Source organism: Olea europaea, unplaced genomic scaffold (assembly GCF_002742605.1).
Source record: "Olea europaea var. sylvestris unplaced genomic scaffold, O_europaea_v1 scaffold262, whole genome shotgun sequence".
Lineage (NCBI taxonomy): Eukaryota > Viridiplantae > Streptophyta > Magnoliopsida > Lamiales > Oleaceae > Olea > Olea europaea.
Window position 1 is genome coordinate 382,822 of NW_019244532.1, and position 19,834 is coordinate 402,655.

The 19,834-nt window shown below is 34.6% G+C and overlaps 2 protein-coding genes across 2 annotated transcripts; both read right to left on the minus strand.

The window, feature by feature from the left end:
* Positions 1 to 3,465: 3,465 nt before the first annotated feature.
* On the minus strand, positions 3,466 to 7,580 carry LOC111383141 (tubby-related protein 1-like). The gene is made up of 3 exons (XM_023007219.1): positions 6,822 to 7,580; positions 4,434 to 4,692; positions 3,466 to 4,118 (listed from the first exon to the last, which is right to left on the minus strand). The coding sequence occupies exons 1-3, from the start codon at positions 7,164 to 7,166 to the stop codon at positions 3,733 to 3,735; spliced, it is 990 nt and encodes a 329-aa protein (XP_022862987.1). The 5' UTR covers positions 7,167 to 7,580; the 3' UTR covers positions 3,466 to 3,732.
* An 8,030-nt stretch (positions 7,581 to 15,610) lies between these two features.
* LOC111383147 (B3 domain-containing protein At1g32030-like) lies at positions 15,611 to 16,597 on the minus strand. Its single transcript, XM_023007224.1, has 2 exons — positions 16,583 to 16,597; positions 15,611 to 16,478 (listed from the first exon to the last, which is right to left on the minus strand). Exons 1-2 carry the CDS (start codon positions 16,595 to 16,597, stop codon positions 16,050 to 16,052), a joined length of 444 nt encoding a protein of 147 aa, XP_022862992.1. The 3' UTR covers positions 15,611 to 16,049.
* Positions 16,598 to 19,834: the final 3,237 nt, after the last annotated feature.

Genomic DNA, 19,834 nt, shown 5'->3' on the forward strand with positions numbered 1-19,834 from the left:
ACTCCTTCATTGTAAGGACATCGAAAATCAGAAATAAAACCTTGAGTTCCTTAAGATCGTGGGTTTCTAAATTTTCTTTGCTTCTCAGTAGGATCCAGAATACTGATATTAGTTTTAACAGTCATGATGAACCAGTAATTTGAGCAGTATCAAAAGTATGCTCTGATATTACCTCTCTTGAAATTTGGCTATTCGTTGTGGGTTAGAATACCTCGATTGCACTTTTCTCTAGTTAGTTTACATGTACTGGTAAAACAAAATATTAGTATAATAATACCAATGAGAAAATGTTGTCCTAATGAATCAGTAATTTGAGCAGTAACAAAAATATACTCAACTATTATCTCTTTTGAGGATCCTTAATATTAGAAATTGTGCTACAGATTATAAGATCTACTAAGGAAATTTGCAATCTTAAGAGTTAGGCCTTGTATTCGTATGTCTCAAATCTAGCTATTTGTTATGGGTTAGAACACCTAAATTGCAACTAAAACAGTTTTCAGGAATCGTTCTGAAATTTTGAATTTGAAAGGTAAATACATAAGCCATACATTCACAATATATTGAAATTTTAGAATTTATCCTATAGTAGTTTAGTCAATGAAGTTGCACACAAGCAGATTGTTGAGTAACAACATCACAATTTACAAAATAAGGCATAACTCATATCGAATTGAAGTGAAACCAAGTCCCGTGGATAGATAATTCGAAGAGATATCGAACCCAACTAGTCTCGATCTCTGTCCAAAATAAACAATTCACGATGTAGTTTTAAATACACATCAGAATGCTGAATTTTCCATACAGCCATCGACCACTCTCCAAGCTAAAATCATTTAGTAAATGTAATGATAAAAGAGAAGGATAAGTACATAAATACACTCAGCGAGTTACTTATAGCCTATCACAACTGATCCGGCCATGAAACCATATAAAGAAATCAATTACCACATCTAAAACTGAGAATTATTACATCATGAACAGAGATGGATACAGGGGGGACTGGGCTGGGCTGTAGTCCCCCCCAAGGCCCAAGAAATTTATTTTTTTTTATGCATTTTTCATTTTTTTTTTTGAAAAAACAGTTTTTTGTGTGTAAATTTTTTTCCGGCGTATTAGTCCGACTTGAAATTTTGTAGCCCGATTTTGGATCCGTCCCTGATCACGAAGATGGTACTTCATGCAAGCATTGCAAATTGAACTTGAAGGTTTAAACTAAGTCTGAGGGTTTAACCGAACTGATACAAGGAGTTCAGATTGTTAGTTTTTTTCTTTAAAAAAAAATGAAAAAAGAACATGACAACATGTAAGGAACAAATTGTGGAATGGAAACTACCTATAATGTCTCACATCTCAAAAATTTAATCTGAAACTTGAAAGCTAAAATACGGATTTAAAGGAACACCACAGTTGAAAATTTCAACTTGTCTTGATAAAGGTTTCCATCTAGAACGTGTGTTAGGGAATGTAAAAGACTTCTATGCCACTTATGTATTTAAATAATTAAATCACACTTATTGAAAGAATATTTGCCCTCATTTTATGCGCACTAATACAATATTTGGACAAAAATTATCTTTAGGGACCAAATGTGCTATTTAACGGAAGTTGAAGGATAAGAGTTCGACAAAAAAAAATAAGCCCATAATTATGATAATAAGCAAGATTGAAGACTTTTAACGTAACTGAAACAATTATAGTGTCAATATAGCTGCCCTAATAAAACATTTTGATCAATGAAATTTTCCCGTTTAATTGTTAAGAAGTCAAATTTTGTATAAAAAAAGGATTTTTATACCTTTATTTTTTATTTCGAAATATAGATTTACATTAAAGTAAGAAGTCACACAGTACGAATGGATGCATAGGAGACTAAAATATTTAGTGTTTTTATTTTTTGGTCGTGGCTTAGGCAAATATATATTTTGGCATTTTAATGTGTTGTGGATATAAATATTATTCAATTAAATTCATTATTCTTTTGACCTTTTGCTACAATTTATTGTACCTCTACCAAACGATAAACTCTTTGATTTAAACAATTAAACTAGTCGTATTATTTCAAAAGAAGATGCAGAAAATTAGTATTTAGTGTGAACTCGTGGCTGACACTAGGAATTTCAATACCTTTGTACAAGAGTAATGCTTTTGGAATGGGTGCTTTCATATAATACAAGTCATAACTTGATACTAGTACAAAATATTATTTATAGAGCCTAGAAAATAAACTAGTATTATAGAAGGCACATCCAAATCAAAAGTCAAAAGAATAATGAAAAGTTTAAATAGCAAAGTTTTAGTAAGGACTTCCTCCAATATTCGACAAGCTGGACTTTACACACACCCTTGTTTGGTAGGGGGCTAAAATTAATTTTTTAGTAAATTTTAATAAAGAGTAATACTATACATACTGCAGTAATCTTCTTATGTAGCAATTTGTTATTAAAAGCATTGACTTGTGATTTGAAGTAACAAAATTACAGAAAACGAATACCCTGTTGATGTTAACTTAAATTGAAATCTAAGTTTCAACCCCTACCATACAGGGACTTAGACATGACTGAATAGGCACATAAGATGTTTGTCAATTGTCGTATTCAATCCTCATTCAATGTACAACAAATTGAATTAAAACTCAAAAACACCTTATAAGCTTAGTCAAATATTTGACATGCTAGACTTTACCCGTTAGCACATAAGATGATTGTCAGTTGTCATATTCACTCATCATATAGAATACAAAAAATAAGCCACTACATCGCATACTTTAGCATACCATGATAATTCAATCATTTTCTAGCCTTCACTTGAAAATTAAGATAGTGATAAAATGCACCTCGATAACAATTTGGACATTGGGCATTATATTTGATAGCAAGAATTGAAAAAACCAAGCAAAATAAAGGAGAAGAAAACACCCCTAAAGCATGAATATATGGCTACAAACCTTGCAACAAATGTCATGTACACTTTACATTTACTAACAACAACAAATTAAGTTACATAGGTAAGCATACATAAATCCTTTATGGCCACTCTATTTAGCTCATTACTCGATCATAACAACTAGATCCTTATTAATCGGAAGTTAGCCAAGTTTAGCCAAGTGAATCAACTTCTATACTTCCGAAATTGCCCTGCAAAAAAAGCTTTATATTTCCCTTCTCATCCTCCTTTCATGTACTTTTTCTCTCTTTAATGGCAAACTACTAAAAATCTATTTGAGTAAAATCAAATCATTCATCTTGAAACAAAGAGAATTGAAAGAGTTTCAGAGAAATATGAAGGGTCTGCACTTCTTAGCTCCAACACAATTGGATACAAACACAAGCAAGGAGGTCAGTTTCTTGTATGCATTCAATAAACTCATCCGCGCAGCCTCCCAATTAATTAATTCCGTCCAGTGAGGATTAAGAATGCAAGACTAATAAGAGAGCTCAATTAACATAACCTTAATGCAAGATGTGATAAAGCATGACGTCCCAGCAGGCAACTTAATCCATCATAACAAAATTCGACAAAATCGATTGTTACATTGTAAAAAGTACAATTACGACACAAACTCATATCTGGAGTTAAAATTATGAAATTAAAAAAGAACTCAATAAGCAAAACTGTATTAGCATGTCCATTTATCATGAAACAAGAGGCTGGAGTACGAAGATTATTTTGCATGAGCAAATAAACGATGAGATACCCAGCTCCATCTGCAATTATTTCAAAAAACTGCCCTTAACGTGCAGGCTGTTGGTTGTAATGATTCTTCTCTTTCTTCTTAGCAGCAGCAAGTTTCGCACTCCTTGCAGCAGCCTCCACGGAAGCAGCTCTTGCAGCAGCAGCCATTTCTTTACTAGATTTCTTCTTCTTTGCAGATGCCGCTTTCTTTAGCCGCTCTTTCATGTCAACAGCTGATGCATCATCTTCCACCTGTTCAGTTCCAGCACTTTCCTCTTGTCCATTAGGAACATTTGAGCTGCCTGGTTGCTCCTGCGGTTCCTTCACCCCTTTCGAAGCTTTATCCTTCTTTTTCTTCTTCTTTGCACCTTTGGATTCTGCAGGGACACTATCTTTCTTTGTTTCACCATTCAACTCTCCCTCTTTCTTTTCTTTTGTAGCATCTGCAAGTTTGTAAAGAAACGAGGCATTTAGCTGGAAAGGTTATCATTTAAAATATCTCTGACATTATAGTCTCACCAATGATAGTCAATTTTTACTAAAAAGTACCACTAGAGAGAATGAATTCATGAAAGTCCACATTGATGTCTCAATAAGATGTAAAATTACCCAAGAAACAATAAAATCAAGCCACAAGGACCAGACATGAAGACAGCAGATCAAAAAGCATATTTATGAAGAAGAAATCTTAAAATAAAGCTGATTCTAGCAAAAGAGAAATAAAAGGTTTTCATGAAGACAAGGAGATACACAATTACCAGATGATTGATCAATGACCTTCTCGTTTGGGGTAACACCAAAATTAGCCAAAATAGCCTCCAGTTCGGCCATCTCTTTTTTCTTTCTCTCCTTCTTAGATAGTTGCCTTTCTGTCTCTTTAGGTGCAGGTGAAGCTTCTGGAGGTTCTATCGGTTCTAGCTCGGGCTTTTCCTGCACTTGCAATTCATGCCCGCGTTCCTCCTCCTCCTCCTCCTCCACATCATCAGCTTCATCAAGATCATCTTCACTTTCACTTTCCTGCAATTCCAACAGACAATCATATTAACTTACCCAATTTATCTCAATTACATTCATCACCTAAAATTCCATGAATGATATGAAATCTAGCCAGGAAATACATTGAAAACCTGGGATCTCAGATTTGCAAATAATGTCATCTTCTGGGATTTCATCTTACCAGAGGAAAAAGATTTAGGCAATTGGATATAGGGCAGTTCTACTAACTACAAAAACCAGTGACATAATGATTGGCTCTATTGTTGCTCACGAGAGTGAGGCGATCTCTGTGTAACATGTTCAAAGAGGGAAAGGTAGACCAACATAGTTTGTCGCAGTTCCTAAGTATCTAGTCTGAAATATACTTATAAGTTAGCACTGTTAATGAACACAAACATACAGAGAGAGGAAGGGAGAGAGGCGTGGAGTTAGGAAATATAAATTCTGCAAGGAAGGTTATAAATCTTACACTAACAATGTATTTCTTGGTGCATTCTTCTTCAGTAATCTAAAACAATGAATTTTTTATTATATTCAAACTTCAGTAACTTCTTTTTGAATGGTATATTAGCCATTTAAAGGAAAAAATTTGATGCTATTCATAACAAATATTGAATTGGACATCAACTTAAGTTAATTTTAGAAGGGCATATAACGCATTTAAAGAAAAAATCTCATTCTATCAGCCAAAAAATAAAATAACTGCTTCCTTACACTTATTAAGAAAGTGCTATTTCCAAAAACTGCATCACACACACACAGAGAACATTAGATAAGTATATAGATTAAAACTTGGCTACTAAATCATGGTCAGGGAATATAAAATCTAATGGAAAGGATAAATATTAAAGAGCAAGAAAGATAAGCCTAATGAATGTACCGATTCACTATGGGAGCCTTTACCAAAAACATCAATTGTAAACATGTCTTAATGATCCAATTAAGGGGCAAGGTCAAATCAATAATTTCAACGGCTTACAGCTTAATCAACTAAATATCCCAGAAGTATCAGATGTATCATGATTGAAGGTATAAATTACTTGCCGTAGCACAAAACACTGAGAATCATCCATTCACCTTTCCCAGTTTTTTTTCCCCTCTTTTCTGTTCAACACCGAGATCGTGTCTCTTTATAAAACATGAAAGAGTATATACACAACAGATGGTAGGGGAAGGATGACAGTGCATAACATCAAGTCATAATTATTCAACACACATTCCTATTATCTATATATAAACTGCATAAATTTCGTTGCTTAGGCAAAAGATGGTAAACACAAGTACAAAAGGGTAAGATAGTGAGCGCAGTTTGGTTTGGGTTGGTTTTGACTCTAACCCGAAACCAAAACCAATTTAGTCTGTTTGGGTGAATTTCAACCCCAACCAACCCACTATAACTCTTCAACAAAACCAAACCAAACTGATTCAGTTCGGTTAATCGGTTGGGACTTTTAGTCCAACCTGAATTTTTTTTAAAAGAAATTTGTCCGAGTTTTGGGCCCAATAAAATTATAAGAACTAAAATAATTAAATAATTTTATATTACAAAAATTATAGACTAACAAATAAAATCAAGTTAAAGAGATAGATCAATAGAAACTTAAGAATTTTGTTACCTTTTTAGGCATTATGTAGTCTGACTCCCTGAGTAGGAAAAAACTAATTACAACATAATGAGCTTATGAAAGAAAATTTTTAGTACTATTACTCACCGACAACATCACCGATTGGAGAGAAGCGTGATATAGTTATGAGATTAAGGCTTCTCTTTTGATTTTTATTTTTCTTTTAAAAAAAGATGAACATGTAAATAAATTGGTTGGTTCGGTTAACCAACAGTTTGAGGCTTCAAACCATGAGTAAACCAACCCACCATGATTTTGTTTAAAAGAAAACCAAACCAAATCAATTACTTGTGTCAAACCGACCTGAGTCGGTTCAGTTGATTGGTTTAATCGGTTTTTCAGTTATTTTGCCATAGCTCCTGGCATAAACACACACATAAACACCAAAAGCAACACCAAACTAACTGGATTCGTTCAGAACAATCATCCACCGACAATATAAATGTGATAAATCCCAATCAATAATTTCGTCAAATAAAGGGGAAAAAACACACAAATAATATAAACATCAGTCTATATATTTACCTCAACGTGATCTGGTTGCATAGTTTTTTCAGTTTGATTCAAACCCGAACCTCCCCATACAGACTGAGGTGGGGCAGTGGTGGCAAAGTAATCATCATCATCTTCATCATCCACATCAGCCCATGACTTCACTGTCAAAGGCGCAGGAGCCCAGTAAACCTGAGGCTTCTCCTCAGGTTCTTTCGATTTCCCAGCCTCAGATTTCAAACCGCTCTTACTGCTTTTCCTCAAGCCCTTATCCTTATCTGACTTCTTCTTCTTCCTAAAATTATCAAGCGCCGCAAAAACATTGTTATTAGTCATCTTAAACGATCCCTCGTCCCTCCGATTCCCACCTCCAACCATTTTCTATTTTTTCTAATAGGCAAGAAAATTGAATAATTTTTCGATGCGATTCGTATTCCCGGAATCCGAGATACTTAACAATCCAAAAGAATAAACAAGAGAAAACACAGAACAACGCACAAAAGACACAAAAATTTCAGACTAAATCGATTTAGAACCCAATTTCTATATATTTGCGGAACGAATACCAAATATCAATAACCCGCAATTATTCACGAAATTCGATTTTCTTCGAGTGATCGACAAATTATGAATCGACAAACACAACTAGAATTACGAGAAAACTATGGTTTCTAGAGAGAGAGAGGGAGGATTTTCAAAATGCGAGGCTAGGCGAAAATTCGAAACAAAGAATCGCTACCGTATATTTTCAGAATGAGTGAGAACGCGAGGATTCTTCTTAGAGGAGAAGGAAAAAGGGCCACGAGATCACGTTTATATACTTGTGGTTTATCGAGGAGAGGCGTATTGTCCGACCCACAAGACAATCGGACCGAATAGCCGGTTTAATTCTAATTAAAGCATTATTGATTGTATTTATTGATTCTGGTACGTGGTTATATAATTGGATTAAGCCCAGCCACTGTAGCAACGAGCCCCATTTGAAAAAAAATAGCAAGGGGCACATCGTGTGTATTCTCACAAGGTCCCCGTACGTCAAGTAGCGTCCTATAAAATTATTTTATTTATAGTTAGTCATTCTCTGTTGGGATAGCTTTTCCCATTTACACTAATTTAGGTATATTGAAAATAGTACACTAGGGATCGAGTCAAAATGGAACTGGTCAGCTTTGGTTTTATTCATTTACGGAACCATGCTAGCCAGAAAAATTTCACAGGATTTTTCCACAGATAAACACATGACAGAATTTCACTTAGGGTCCGTTTGATTGCAAATGTGAAATTTGGGTGGAAAGAAAATGAATTCCAGGGAATTCAATTATCTAGAAATTGTTTTCCTGGAAATTGTCAATTGATAGTGTTTGATTGGTATAATTTTTCACGTGGAAAATGTTGAAATAAAGTGTTTTTTAGTGTTCGTTTGACTTTGTTTTACATGAAAATTGTCAATTTAAGGGATATCCACTTCTACCATTGTTCCTAGAATTTGTTTTCATTGCCAATTTTAAATAAAAATTTTCAATTAAAAGAATATTCTCTTTTACAATTATTCATAGAATTTGTTCCCATTGTCAAAAAAAATTTTAAAAAAATAAAATAAATAAAAAATTGGGTGGAAAATCCAAATGAAGGAAAACAAGGTCACGTGAGGGGAGGGGGGAATTCAAATTCCATGGAAAATTTGGACAATCAAACACTTTAAATTGAATGGACATTTTCCATGGAAAATGGAGTAATCAAACATACTCTTATTTCAATCAAATCAAACAAAAAAATGCACCACACAGATGCTGGCAACTGAGCATTTGTATGGTGCCTGTAAACTGTTTCTTGTACGCAGGAAATTGTTCTTTTATCTCTATACAATCATTACGTACATGTGTCGTATAGGGAATTGTTCTTTTATATCTATACAATCATTATGTACACGTGTAAGTTCACTATTACTGTCGAATTTTTGTTAAATCAAAAACTCATGATTTAGATCCGAGAATGCCGAATATGTGTGCATAAAATGGTTGTGGCTGTTTCCTTATATTTCAATGTAAATGTAATTAAATGGAAGATAAATAAAATAGTTTATTTTGTTTACGATTTCATATTACCTTGAGGGCCTATAGAAGGCTATATTTATGATGATCAAATGTCTCACGTGATACTTGATTGTGTTCGATTTTTACTTTTAAACTCATTGTCTAGTCCTAAATATTTATTCCGTGAAATACATTCTTCAATAATTTATGGTTTGGGCTCCTCAATCTTCCACATGATGTAGATATGAACTCTCAACCTTCTAAAATTTTACCAATTTTTATATTGATCAAACTTCAATTTTAACCACAGTTTTTATCAACTTTGGACCCCATATACCATCAATTTTTATCAAATAAAAGTTTTGTGAAACAATTAGGCAATATTTGTTGGAAATTATTTAGGAAAAATAATATTTTGAGTAGTAAATTTTTTAGAATCTTCGTTTAAAAGGTACAAAGTTTTAAGCTTACGTGCAAAATATTTTATTGTGTAAATATTTGGTTAAAAATGAATATGTAAAAACGAAATCTTAAACAAAAGGCCATCAAATAGTGACTTAGATTCCAACGCAATTGATACCATCCATATGAAGTTAAAAATCTCAAATGATAGTTAGAGGACAAAATTATCAAACACTTAAAAACTTTTTTTCAAATTCAACTGAAAGTTACATGCAATTTTAAGGTTTAAATTGACAATACACTACTCAAGGATGAAAAATCTGTGAATTCACCTCGTCATCTTTGCCAGTTAAAACTCCTTTTGTCTTGCTAATATGATGTTAAATAAGGATTGAACAGGATATATTTGGATGTACAAGGATTGATAGAGTTTCAATATATTGGGAATTGAACAAATTTCGTTCTCTAACTATGTTATGAAAGTAGAAGGCAGTATTACTAGTTAGGAAACTTTAACATTCTCACACAATCAATACGATCCGTTATTCGTTTTTTCCAAACTATAAACAAGTGCATGAATCATCTAGGCACAAAACAATTATTTTTCTATCCAAACCACAATTCACAAACGTATAATAAGTTCAAAAACAATAAATAAAAGAAAAAACAACGAAAAAATGGTATGAATGAGAATCCAAGACTTATCGAAAAAAATGAGAGAAAGAGGCAATTCAAGTAAAAATTCACAAACAGTTATTTTTCTATCCAAACCACAATTAATGAGTGTATAATAAGGTCAAAAACAACAAATGAAAGAAAGAATAACGAAAAAATGGTTTGAATGAGAATTTGAGACTTACTGAAAGAGAAGAGAGAAAAAGACAATTTAAGTAAAAATTAGCAGACAAACAGCAAATGAGACTGACAATTCGTTCACAAGTGGTAGACAAGCGTCAAATGTTAGGAAAATGAGAGTTTATGTTAGGGCTTCTGAAACCTTGTATGTAATTTGCTGACGTAGTTTTATTGAATTATGATTGGATTGTTGAAAGTGCCTATATATATTTTTTTCATTTTATATAATTTTGGAATAATTTTAGTTTAGTTTAAATATTAGATGAGGACGTGTGTCGTGAACTTGTTAAATCATAGACCAATAATGATAAAAATAATTTACTTTCTATGATTATTTCAATAGGCTGGTTGTAATTTGTATTATTAAATTGATATTTTTTTTTTTGAAAAGTGAAAATCGTAAAATTTTAAGTTAATAAAATTAATGTTTTATTTAAAAAATTTTAAAACAGTTCTGTGAGATTTTGTGCGCTTTTTGAAAATCTAAATCTAAACCAAACCATTTTGAAACTGTTTGGTTTGGTTTGAGGGAAAAAAATCACAGGTCCACGTGGACTCAAATCAACGGTTTCAACTCAACAATTTTGGTTTAATTTGCAATTTCGCGATTTCTTTTTGTAGCCCTAATATTTTTCATAAAAAATCTGTCAATCTAACAAGCCAATTCTACCAATCTTTGCGTGGGAACTGAGCAGTTTAAAATCACATTTTCACCAACCTTCTGTTACCATTTCCCATCGTCCACTTCGAATCTGAACCAAGAAAGTTTGGCCAAAATGTAAAGAAAATAGCGAAAATGGAGGAGGAATGATCATTAGACTCAAATTATAATTATGGTAATTGGTAAACGTTACGGGGATCAAGGATATGATTATGTTGGTTTGTATTGGGAGAAAAGTCGATTTGTGTTGTCGATTTGTATGCCTTTGCAAACAAAACTAGATAAGAGAATAATTCAATAATTTTTAGAAGATGTCGATGGTTTAATATAGGCAATCTCTGGTCAAGTAAAATTTTCATTAGAGGAGATTGGGACGATGTATTGAAGGGTACCCCATCATATGAATTTTTTTTTTTTTTTTTTTTTTTTTTTTTTTTTTTTTTTTTTTTTTTTTTTTTTTTTTGAAGTACTTCGAGAAATTTGAATTGTTACGTAGCTCAATCGCGGACTTATTTCACAAAAACTTTACCTTGTTACCAAATAATGAGGTAAAATTTAAATTTCTCGTAATGCCTATTGCATTCTCGAAAGTCTTCTCTGAATTTTTTGTTGCTTTCATGTTCATCTTCTTAATGTAGATACCAAGAATGGAGGCATGGAGCATATATTAAGCCTTCCTGTGCAAGATCCTCCATATGCTGAGTTTTCTGCTGCTCATCTAAATTGGGTTAAAGTAGAAGCGGTTGTCAAGTTGGTGATGATATTGCACTAATCCCTTTTGCTAGAGTAGATAATTTTGTAAAAAGAGAGTCCAGTAATGCAAAATGTCAGCTCGCTTCTGAATTGATTCGAGAAGGAAGAGACCTGAAGGGGGTTTCAACAAACCAAGGGTCGACGGATATCTTGAATATACTCTGTATGCCACTTCTTGTAAGTCGCATTTCATACTTGTGCTTTGTTGAAATATCACCTTGAACTAGAAATTTCGTGTTAATAATCTGGTCTATCATCCAATTTCGTTCTGAATTAATTCATGCTGAAAGCTATTTGTCTTACATTTTTGTAACGTATTCTACCATTGTGAAATCGTGTAAGAAGAAAATTTTAGCAACTTACATTTTTCTTGGATTTCTTAGGTATTGGTGTTGTTATGGTCCTGAAGACTACAGGGAGAGCGAATCTGGTATTGGAGAAAACTCAAGCATTAAACGTAAGGAAGTAGGCCTGGGAGACGACATGTGATGAAAGGATGCCTTTGCCATTTTAGGTTCGTTTTTCTAATTATTTTTTTGGCCTATGAACGATTTTATTTCATCCTCAACTTTTATACATATTAGAAGGGTGATTAAGGGCGTAATGAACTTGTAATTTGTGGTAAATATTATAGGATTATTCTATATGTACAAAATCAATGACAAACTTGACAAGTGGTGGCCCCCTGTTGGTGGAGTGGTGGTGGGGCCAGCCGCCCCACTAACAGGGAGCCGCAACTTGTCAAGTTTGTCAAACTTTAGTAATTGATTTTGTACTTATAGACTAATCCAATATTATAACACCTGATTGTAGACCACATTTGCAAGTACAATGAATAAAACATTCTGGGATGAGCTCTGAAGTGACTGAGAGCTTAGCAATTCCAGAAGCTCGAGGGCCAAAATTCTGGTGTATTTGTCATTTGGTACTAGCTAATTGTCATTTATGCAGAACCTAGCAAGAAAGTGGGACAAAACTAGAAATAATAATCCAAAGGCAAGACTTGCTATTTACCTTCTGCTTTTCTTGAAAATAGTGACTGACTGTAATGCTATTGGTAAAACTGCACATTTTGTAATTTTTTCCTCAAGTTTTTTCCTATCTTTTTTTGAAAGTTGCCAATTGGACGACCCAGGTAATCTCGTAGCGGAAAATAAGACTAAGAAAAGTAAAAGAAAAATCCCTAAACATAAAAGAAGGGAGTTAATACTCCTTGCATTTGCTTTAGCTTGCTGATTTGGAATCTTCACTAATTTGCTTTCTTCCTTTTGACTTCTGCAATATGCTTTGTGATCCCTGTTTGTATTTGACTCTTCTCAGAATCCTATTACAGTTGCCTGGGTCATTAGCTCTAGTTGACCTGGTCAAAGTATTCACAAATGGATGTCAACTCTTGTTGAAAGAACCCAGAAAGGAACCAAGGTGGAAACCTTGTGGATGATCCTTCTGTTGAGGCTTCAGTTATAAGGTAAGTTGCGCAGTTTGATTCTCAGATGTTATATTTCCCTAGTTGTGGATTTGAAACTGGAAAATTTCTGATGCTTATCACTTGTAGAGAAGCCTTCCAATTCCACGTTTTATTATCCATTTGGCATGTGCGTCGTGGATGGTTGAAAAGCATTTTGAAAAATTGCAGCAATTTTGTTGTGCAGAGGGAGATGTTTAAGCACGTAGGCAGGATTTTGTACTGCTCGAAAAGTGGGCAAAATGTGGTTGATGCTGTTGAAGAGTTCGTGCAAATATATGTCAATCAATATGCATTTGTAGAACAATTTAGAAGCAAATGGTTGCCAAAGACAGGTATGGTCGGGTCTCATAAGTTTTTTTAATTTCTGGCGAGGAAACTTTGCGTTCTTTTTCTTGTTAAAATTATTGGCTGCTCAAGTTTATAGGCCGGTTTTTCTTAGCCTCCTACAAAATATGCCAGATGATCCTCTAGTTCTTGAACATGCCATATCACATGTGATATGGTTACAACAGGACATCAAAAGCTTGGAGGAATTGTCAAATACTGGATTACTGCGGTCTTTATCTTCTGATACAAACTTCCAAATGCCAGATAATCTCCAACCTTTTCGGCTTCATTAATCTGCACTCTCTGTCTGAAGTTGCATCATGAGGATCCCCGAAAATGTCAATGTTGAAGCACAATATTTCGTGGGAGTATTGCATCGTAGGCCTTCAACCTATTTCCTGAATATCATTCTCAGCCATTAAAGAGGAGTTATGAGACCCCACGAGGGCATGCAATGAAGTAATGAATATTTGAGTGGTTTTGATTGCTGAGGACTGATTGTGCAACTATAATGGAAGGTTGGCTACCAACTTGTTTGTTGGACTTGGATCAGGGACCAACTTGCTACTTGGGTAATGTTTGGGGACCAATGGTGCATTCATCCCACATTTAATCTCTAGACTAGATTTCAGAAGTGGTCAGATTGGCAGATTTCAGGCGCTCTTGTGAATCTTGAATTCTTTACAGTAGAGGTATATTTTCAGTTACCATGCTGGCAGATACTTCTAATTGTTATTTTTTGCAATTAATGTTGTTAACTAATTATTGGTGCTTCGAAGTTTTTCAAGCTTGTGCACAAATTTTTTCATGCAATTTATCTTAGTTTTGGAGAGCCTATTATTGGCTGCTCAAGTTTATAGGCAGGTTTACAAGGTTGCAATCTTCTGTAGAAGTCGTCAGGTAGCAAGGCCATTGTTGGCTGCTCAAGGTTATAGCCTTATAGGCAAGTTTTGCTTAGCCTCCTAGAAAATATGCTGGATGATCCTCTACTTCTTGAACGTGCCATATCATATGTGACACAGTTAAAACAGGACATCAAAAGCTTGGAGGTATTGTCAAATACTGGATAACTGCAGCCATTACCTTCTGATACAAACTTCAAAGTGCCAGATAACCTGCGCTCTCTGTCTGACCTTGCATCACAAGGATCCCTGAAAATGTCCATGTTTAAGCACAATATTTCTTGGGAGCATTGCATCGTCGGTGTCCAACCTATTTCCTGATAGATATCGTTCTCAGCCATTAAAGAGGAGCAAGCTGGTTCTCAACCTTCCATATTGTTGCCGAATGAGACCCCTCGCGAGGGCCATGGTGATGATGTAATAAATATTTGAACAGTTCTGATTCTCGAGGACTGATGACTTGGATCGGGGACTGTAGAAAACAACAAACCAAAGATGAAGAATGGAGGAGAAAGAGAGAAAACCGATTAATAGAGAAAGAGAGAAAACCGATTAATAGCAGCCTCCAAAATTGGTTGCATAATGTAAGATTACAATGGTTTATATAGTGCAAAACTAAGGAAACATAATAAGATTAAACTACCCTTAACCTATTAACTTATTACTTTAACATCCCCCTCAAACTCACGATACTACGACAAGGAGCAACGAGAGTTTGACCAACAAAAAGCGTAAATGATAAATCGAATTTGACTTCATGGCAAAGTCTACAAGCTGCAACGACGGAGAGCAACGAAAGGTAGGAAAATGATGCCGAACTGCAGATAACTAATGAAACCATACAATCTCAGCTAAACCCACTGCAGATAACCAACGAAACCACACAATCTCAACTAAACCAAACGGATGCAAATTTCAAATTTCAAATGAACTTGATATATCAATTCCAAGAACTGACTATGCCAAATTCCAAACTCCAGATAGACTGGAAAAACGAAATTTCTAATCCCATAAACTGGGCAAACAAACGAAATTTTCAAATCCCGTGAACCGGGCATCAAACGAAATTTTCAATCCCCACAAATTTCAAATTCAAGCTCGACAAATGCCAAATTTCAGATACACGAGATCAACACCAAAACAAATTTCCAATGCAAACTAGGTCCAACATTAATTAACCGACCCAATAAGCTGTCTAATAGTACCAAAGCAGCCCAAATCAATCACAGAAACCAAATTGCTGACCAAAGAAATTTAACCCAAAATTCAGCCCGTACATAATCATCTTCCATAATGCCATAATGAGGAAAACTCCAATTAATCTGCTTTTTTTTTTTTTTTTTTAAGAGACTTCTCTAGCAGGCCTAATTAATTAGAGCCCAACCCTTTTTTTTCTCTCCCTTTTTTTTTTTTTAAACCCAAATGCACAAATTGAAATCCCAAAATACAAGGCCCAAATCCAACATTACCAAACTGCTGGCAATCCACAGCCCACTACTTAGGCCCAATTCAGCAGACCCATCAAACATTTCAAGCCCACTTACTCAAAAATTAAAATACCAGCCGAACTAAAAAAAAAACTAACCCAACAAGCCCAACACAACAATTCCAAGCCAACTTGAACCAACTGGCCCAATTTCAACATACTATAGGACCCAAAACCAATCTACAGGCCATAACCTACGAAAACAAACCTGGCCAAATTTCCTCCAACTTCATTTTCTCTAGGGCTGTGGCTACCTCTCGTCGACACCAACAAAAGTCATAATTCAGACAGAACACCAATTTTTCTTCGATTCGGACAGGCCACAGTTGCACCACGTTCCCAACTTTCAAGTCGTTCCTGTTCAGCATATCTATCTAATTTCCAGTCAGCATGTAGGATACGCTCTCCTTCCCATTGCTTTTCTTCATCGGCCATCTCCTCAAATCCACTTTGTCCCTTATTAGCAAAGGATCAATAATTGGTACAGATATGTGCTCCAGCTTGCCATTGAAGCGTTTCAGAAGATGGACTTTCTCTTCATCCTTGAGAAACTCTCCTACAACTGAATTTAGAGGAATAGAAAGCCGGCTTTGTTGAGGTTCTGTATCAGATTTATAGAGTCCCTTCTGTACCACCAATATCTCCTGTGAAATACTTCTTCCATTGGCCAGTTCTTGAATTGCATCCTTGAATTCTTCAGGTAGCGAAGGGGGAGGATCCGGTCCGGTGTTAATTCTTTTCTTCACAACCCGAACTTCTTCTTCTCCTCCATTGCTACGTCTTTTGGACTTATTATTTTGTTTCTACTTTTCACCCCAGAAGTTTCTGGGATGTCAACTGTACTATTATCGAGATTATTCCTTCTAGCAAAATCTTCTTCCAAAGTAAAGAAGAGAGAAAACCAAACCTGCAGCTTCTCCATTTTTTTTTTCGCAGCCGCTAACATATCACAAAGTTTTGACCACCGGACGAGCGGCACAAGGCCGCTCGCCGGAGAATGACATCTTGCAAGTTTAATCCAAAATCAAACCCGCTCTGATATCATATAGAAAACAACAAACCAAAGATGAAGAATGGAGGAGAAAGAGAGAAAATCGATTGATAACAGCCTCCAAACTTGGTTGCATAATGTAAGATTACAATGGTTTATATAGTGCAAAACTAAGGAAACATAATAAGACTAAACTACCCTTAACCTAATTAACTTATTACTTTAACACCAGCTTTCTACTTGGGCAATATTTTGGGTATCAATGGTTCATTCTTCCGACATTTACAGTAGAGGTATGTTATTTGTGTAGCTAATGTTCTTATCTAATTAATGGAGCTTTGATATTTTTCAAGCTTGCGCACAAACTTTCATGTAATTTATCCTAGTTTTGAAGAGCATATTTTCGTGAATATTCCTTTAACTTGCTCAGGCTTGCCCCGTTAATCACTACCAATCTTTGTCACCCAATTCCCCCATCAGAGTGTACTTGTTGCGTATAACTTAAAAGGTTTCATGGATTATCTTCACTGCTTTTCGTATGCTCTTAGATTTCCTGTTGTACAAAACATGTTCTTAGTCCTTGAATGACATCTGAGGCCTGATCAGCAGTTTAAATTTTGACTAATTTTCTGAAGGTTCGAGAATTGGAAATAGTGGTCTGTGGAGTTGAAGATAGTAGTGGAGGCAGCCATGGCTACCTGTCAACGTAGTGAGTTGATGGTGATATTGGTGGTAGGTAGTTCTACGCAGGGAAGTAGCGGTCGACTGTGAAATTTGATGGCTGAGTTGAAGAAAGTTAAGGGGGGTGGAGGCAGGGTTTGGGACATGCTAATGCACGGAGGTGATGGTAGATGAAGCGATGGTTCTAAACATGGAAACAATGGCCTCTGCAATTTGATGGCAAGAGATGATGAAAGATAAGTAGTGGAGTCGGAGTTGGCTTTCAGACGCGCGATAATGCATGGAGGTGGAGGTCAATTGCTATAGAAATGCAATTAGCCAGTGACAGCACCACCACCATCTTAGAAATAAAACATAAAATATATTTTTTCCTAACCCACATAACCATCCATCGCAGATTCGCAGTAGAACCAACACATGCAATGGGCACCTCGCCAGCCCATCTCCATCCTTTTGCAAGAATCAAATCATAACCCAGATAATAGAGATTTGGTTCCAAGAATCCGAAACCTTTTTATGCGATTTGATTCTTGACACGAATTGTGGAGGATTTGTGAATGTCCAGTTATGGTGGTTGTTATGCTACGAAGGGGGGGTGGTTTGGAGAAAAATATGGGACTGTTTGGGAGTGATTTTGAGAATTGATATTTTAACCGTTAGGAAAAAAAGTGAGCTCCACCTGTGAGAGAAGAAGTCAAATATGATGGGGGCAGGGGTGGTTTGGAGAAAAATATGGGATTATTTGGGAGTGACTTTGAGAATTGATATTTTGATCGTTACGAAAAAAATGGGGTCAATCTGTGAGAGAAGAAGTCAAATATGATGGGTAAAATAGTGAAATAACAGTCAAAATTTTTTGGGCCAAAAAATCACTCTCAAACAGGCCGTATATGTACATATTTCTTGGATTAATTTTTGTAAGGTGATGGTGGTACCATTGTCACCACCAATATGACTGCATTTGTGGAGATGATATTTGGCCGCTGAAGGGTGGGCGTGGGGTAGGCGAGTTTGGCGATGGAGTCGAAATATTTACTTTTTAAGATTCTTCATTTTTAGGTGTTTAATTATTTCAAGTGTAATTTATTTGTATTTTTGGAAAATTATGGGACTATATTTTCAATTATTCCTAATTTTTGTTGTTTTATTACTTTCTTTTATTTCTGTTTATTTAAAAAGGAGATCAAGAATGATGATTTTTTGAAATGTTGGGACAGATAATGCGAAAGAAAAGATCGAGGGTATATTTATCATATTTTATAAATATTGAGGACGAAAAGTGAAAAATTTCCTTTAAACTTATCCATTTCATCTCAAGTCTCAACTTTATCTTCTCCAACAATTTTCTCCCATAATCGGACACGTAAAATTTTTTCTAATCAAATAATATTAAAAAATCAATTCAATAATTGTAGCATCCTATCCTACCATACCCTAGGTTACAGAAAACGATATCACATAATGGATAAACATGATTGGGTATTATTTTTAAATCCGCGTCTTAATCCGTACGCGTCAGCACCTGGTATTGATTCGGTGGGGCCGTCATGACACGTGACAAAATTTCCTTGCGGTAGCACGCGTCGTGCCAAGAACCAGTCGTTTGTTAATTACTTCTTCCCGTTGATTTTTAAAACCGACATTTGACTTGAGAGATAGGCTACGATACGCATGGTTCCACTCAAATGATTTCATTCACACAATTTAACCGGTGGGCATTATTTGGAAAAAGAAATATTTTAAATAGTAATTTTTAACAAAATGTGTGATTAAAAACTAGAAAAATTTCATGGTTACATATATTATTTATTTGTATAAATGTATGACGAAAAATGAGTATTTAGAAAAAATAATTTTCAAATAATGATCATCAGAGCTTACTTCCCATTTCATAAAATAATAAATCGTCAAAATTTAGTGCTTGTTCGATAGGGATTTTGATAATTGATTTTTTAACCGTTAATGATAAAGTGAGTCCCACCTGTGAGAAGTAAATACAAAAATGACGACTGTAATAGTGAAATAACGATCAAAAAATTAATTTTAATTGACTTTTTAGTTGTACTAAACAAGCTCTTAATTATAACCACACTTCACGATGAATCCTTAAGTATTATTTATCATTTATTTTTTAATTTATTATTTTATTTACAAATTAAATTATTCAAACATATGATTGAAAATTAGCACTCTCATTGTTGGCAAACACTCCAATCATCAGCCTATGCATGATAATCATTCTTTGAGAATTTTTTTGGGAAAAAAATCATAAATCTGATATTAAGTATGGAGAATCCAAAAATTAGGTTTTAAGTTTATGAAATACAAAAATCATGTTTATTAGTTAATTAATTAAAATATTTATAAATTAAATATAATAAAGTCACAGTTACACGATTAATGGTCACGAATTCATAATTATAGGTTGTAGATTCATTAACTGGTAACATATCGTTAAATTAGTTGGTCACAAATCAAAAATTTTAT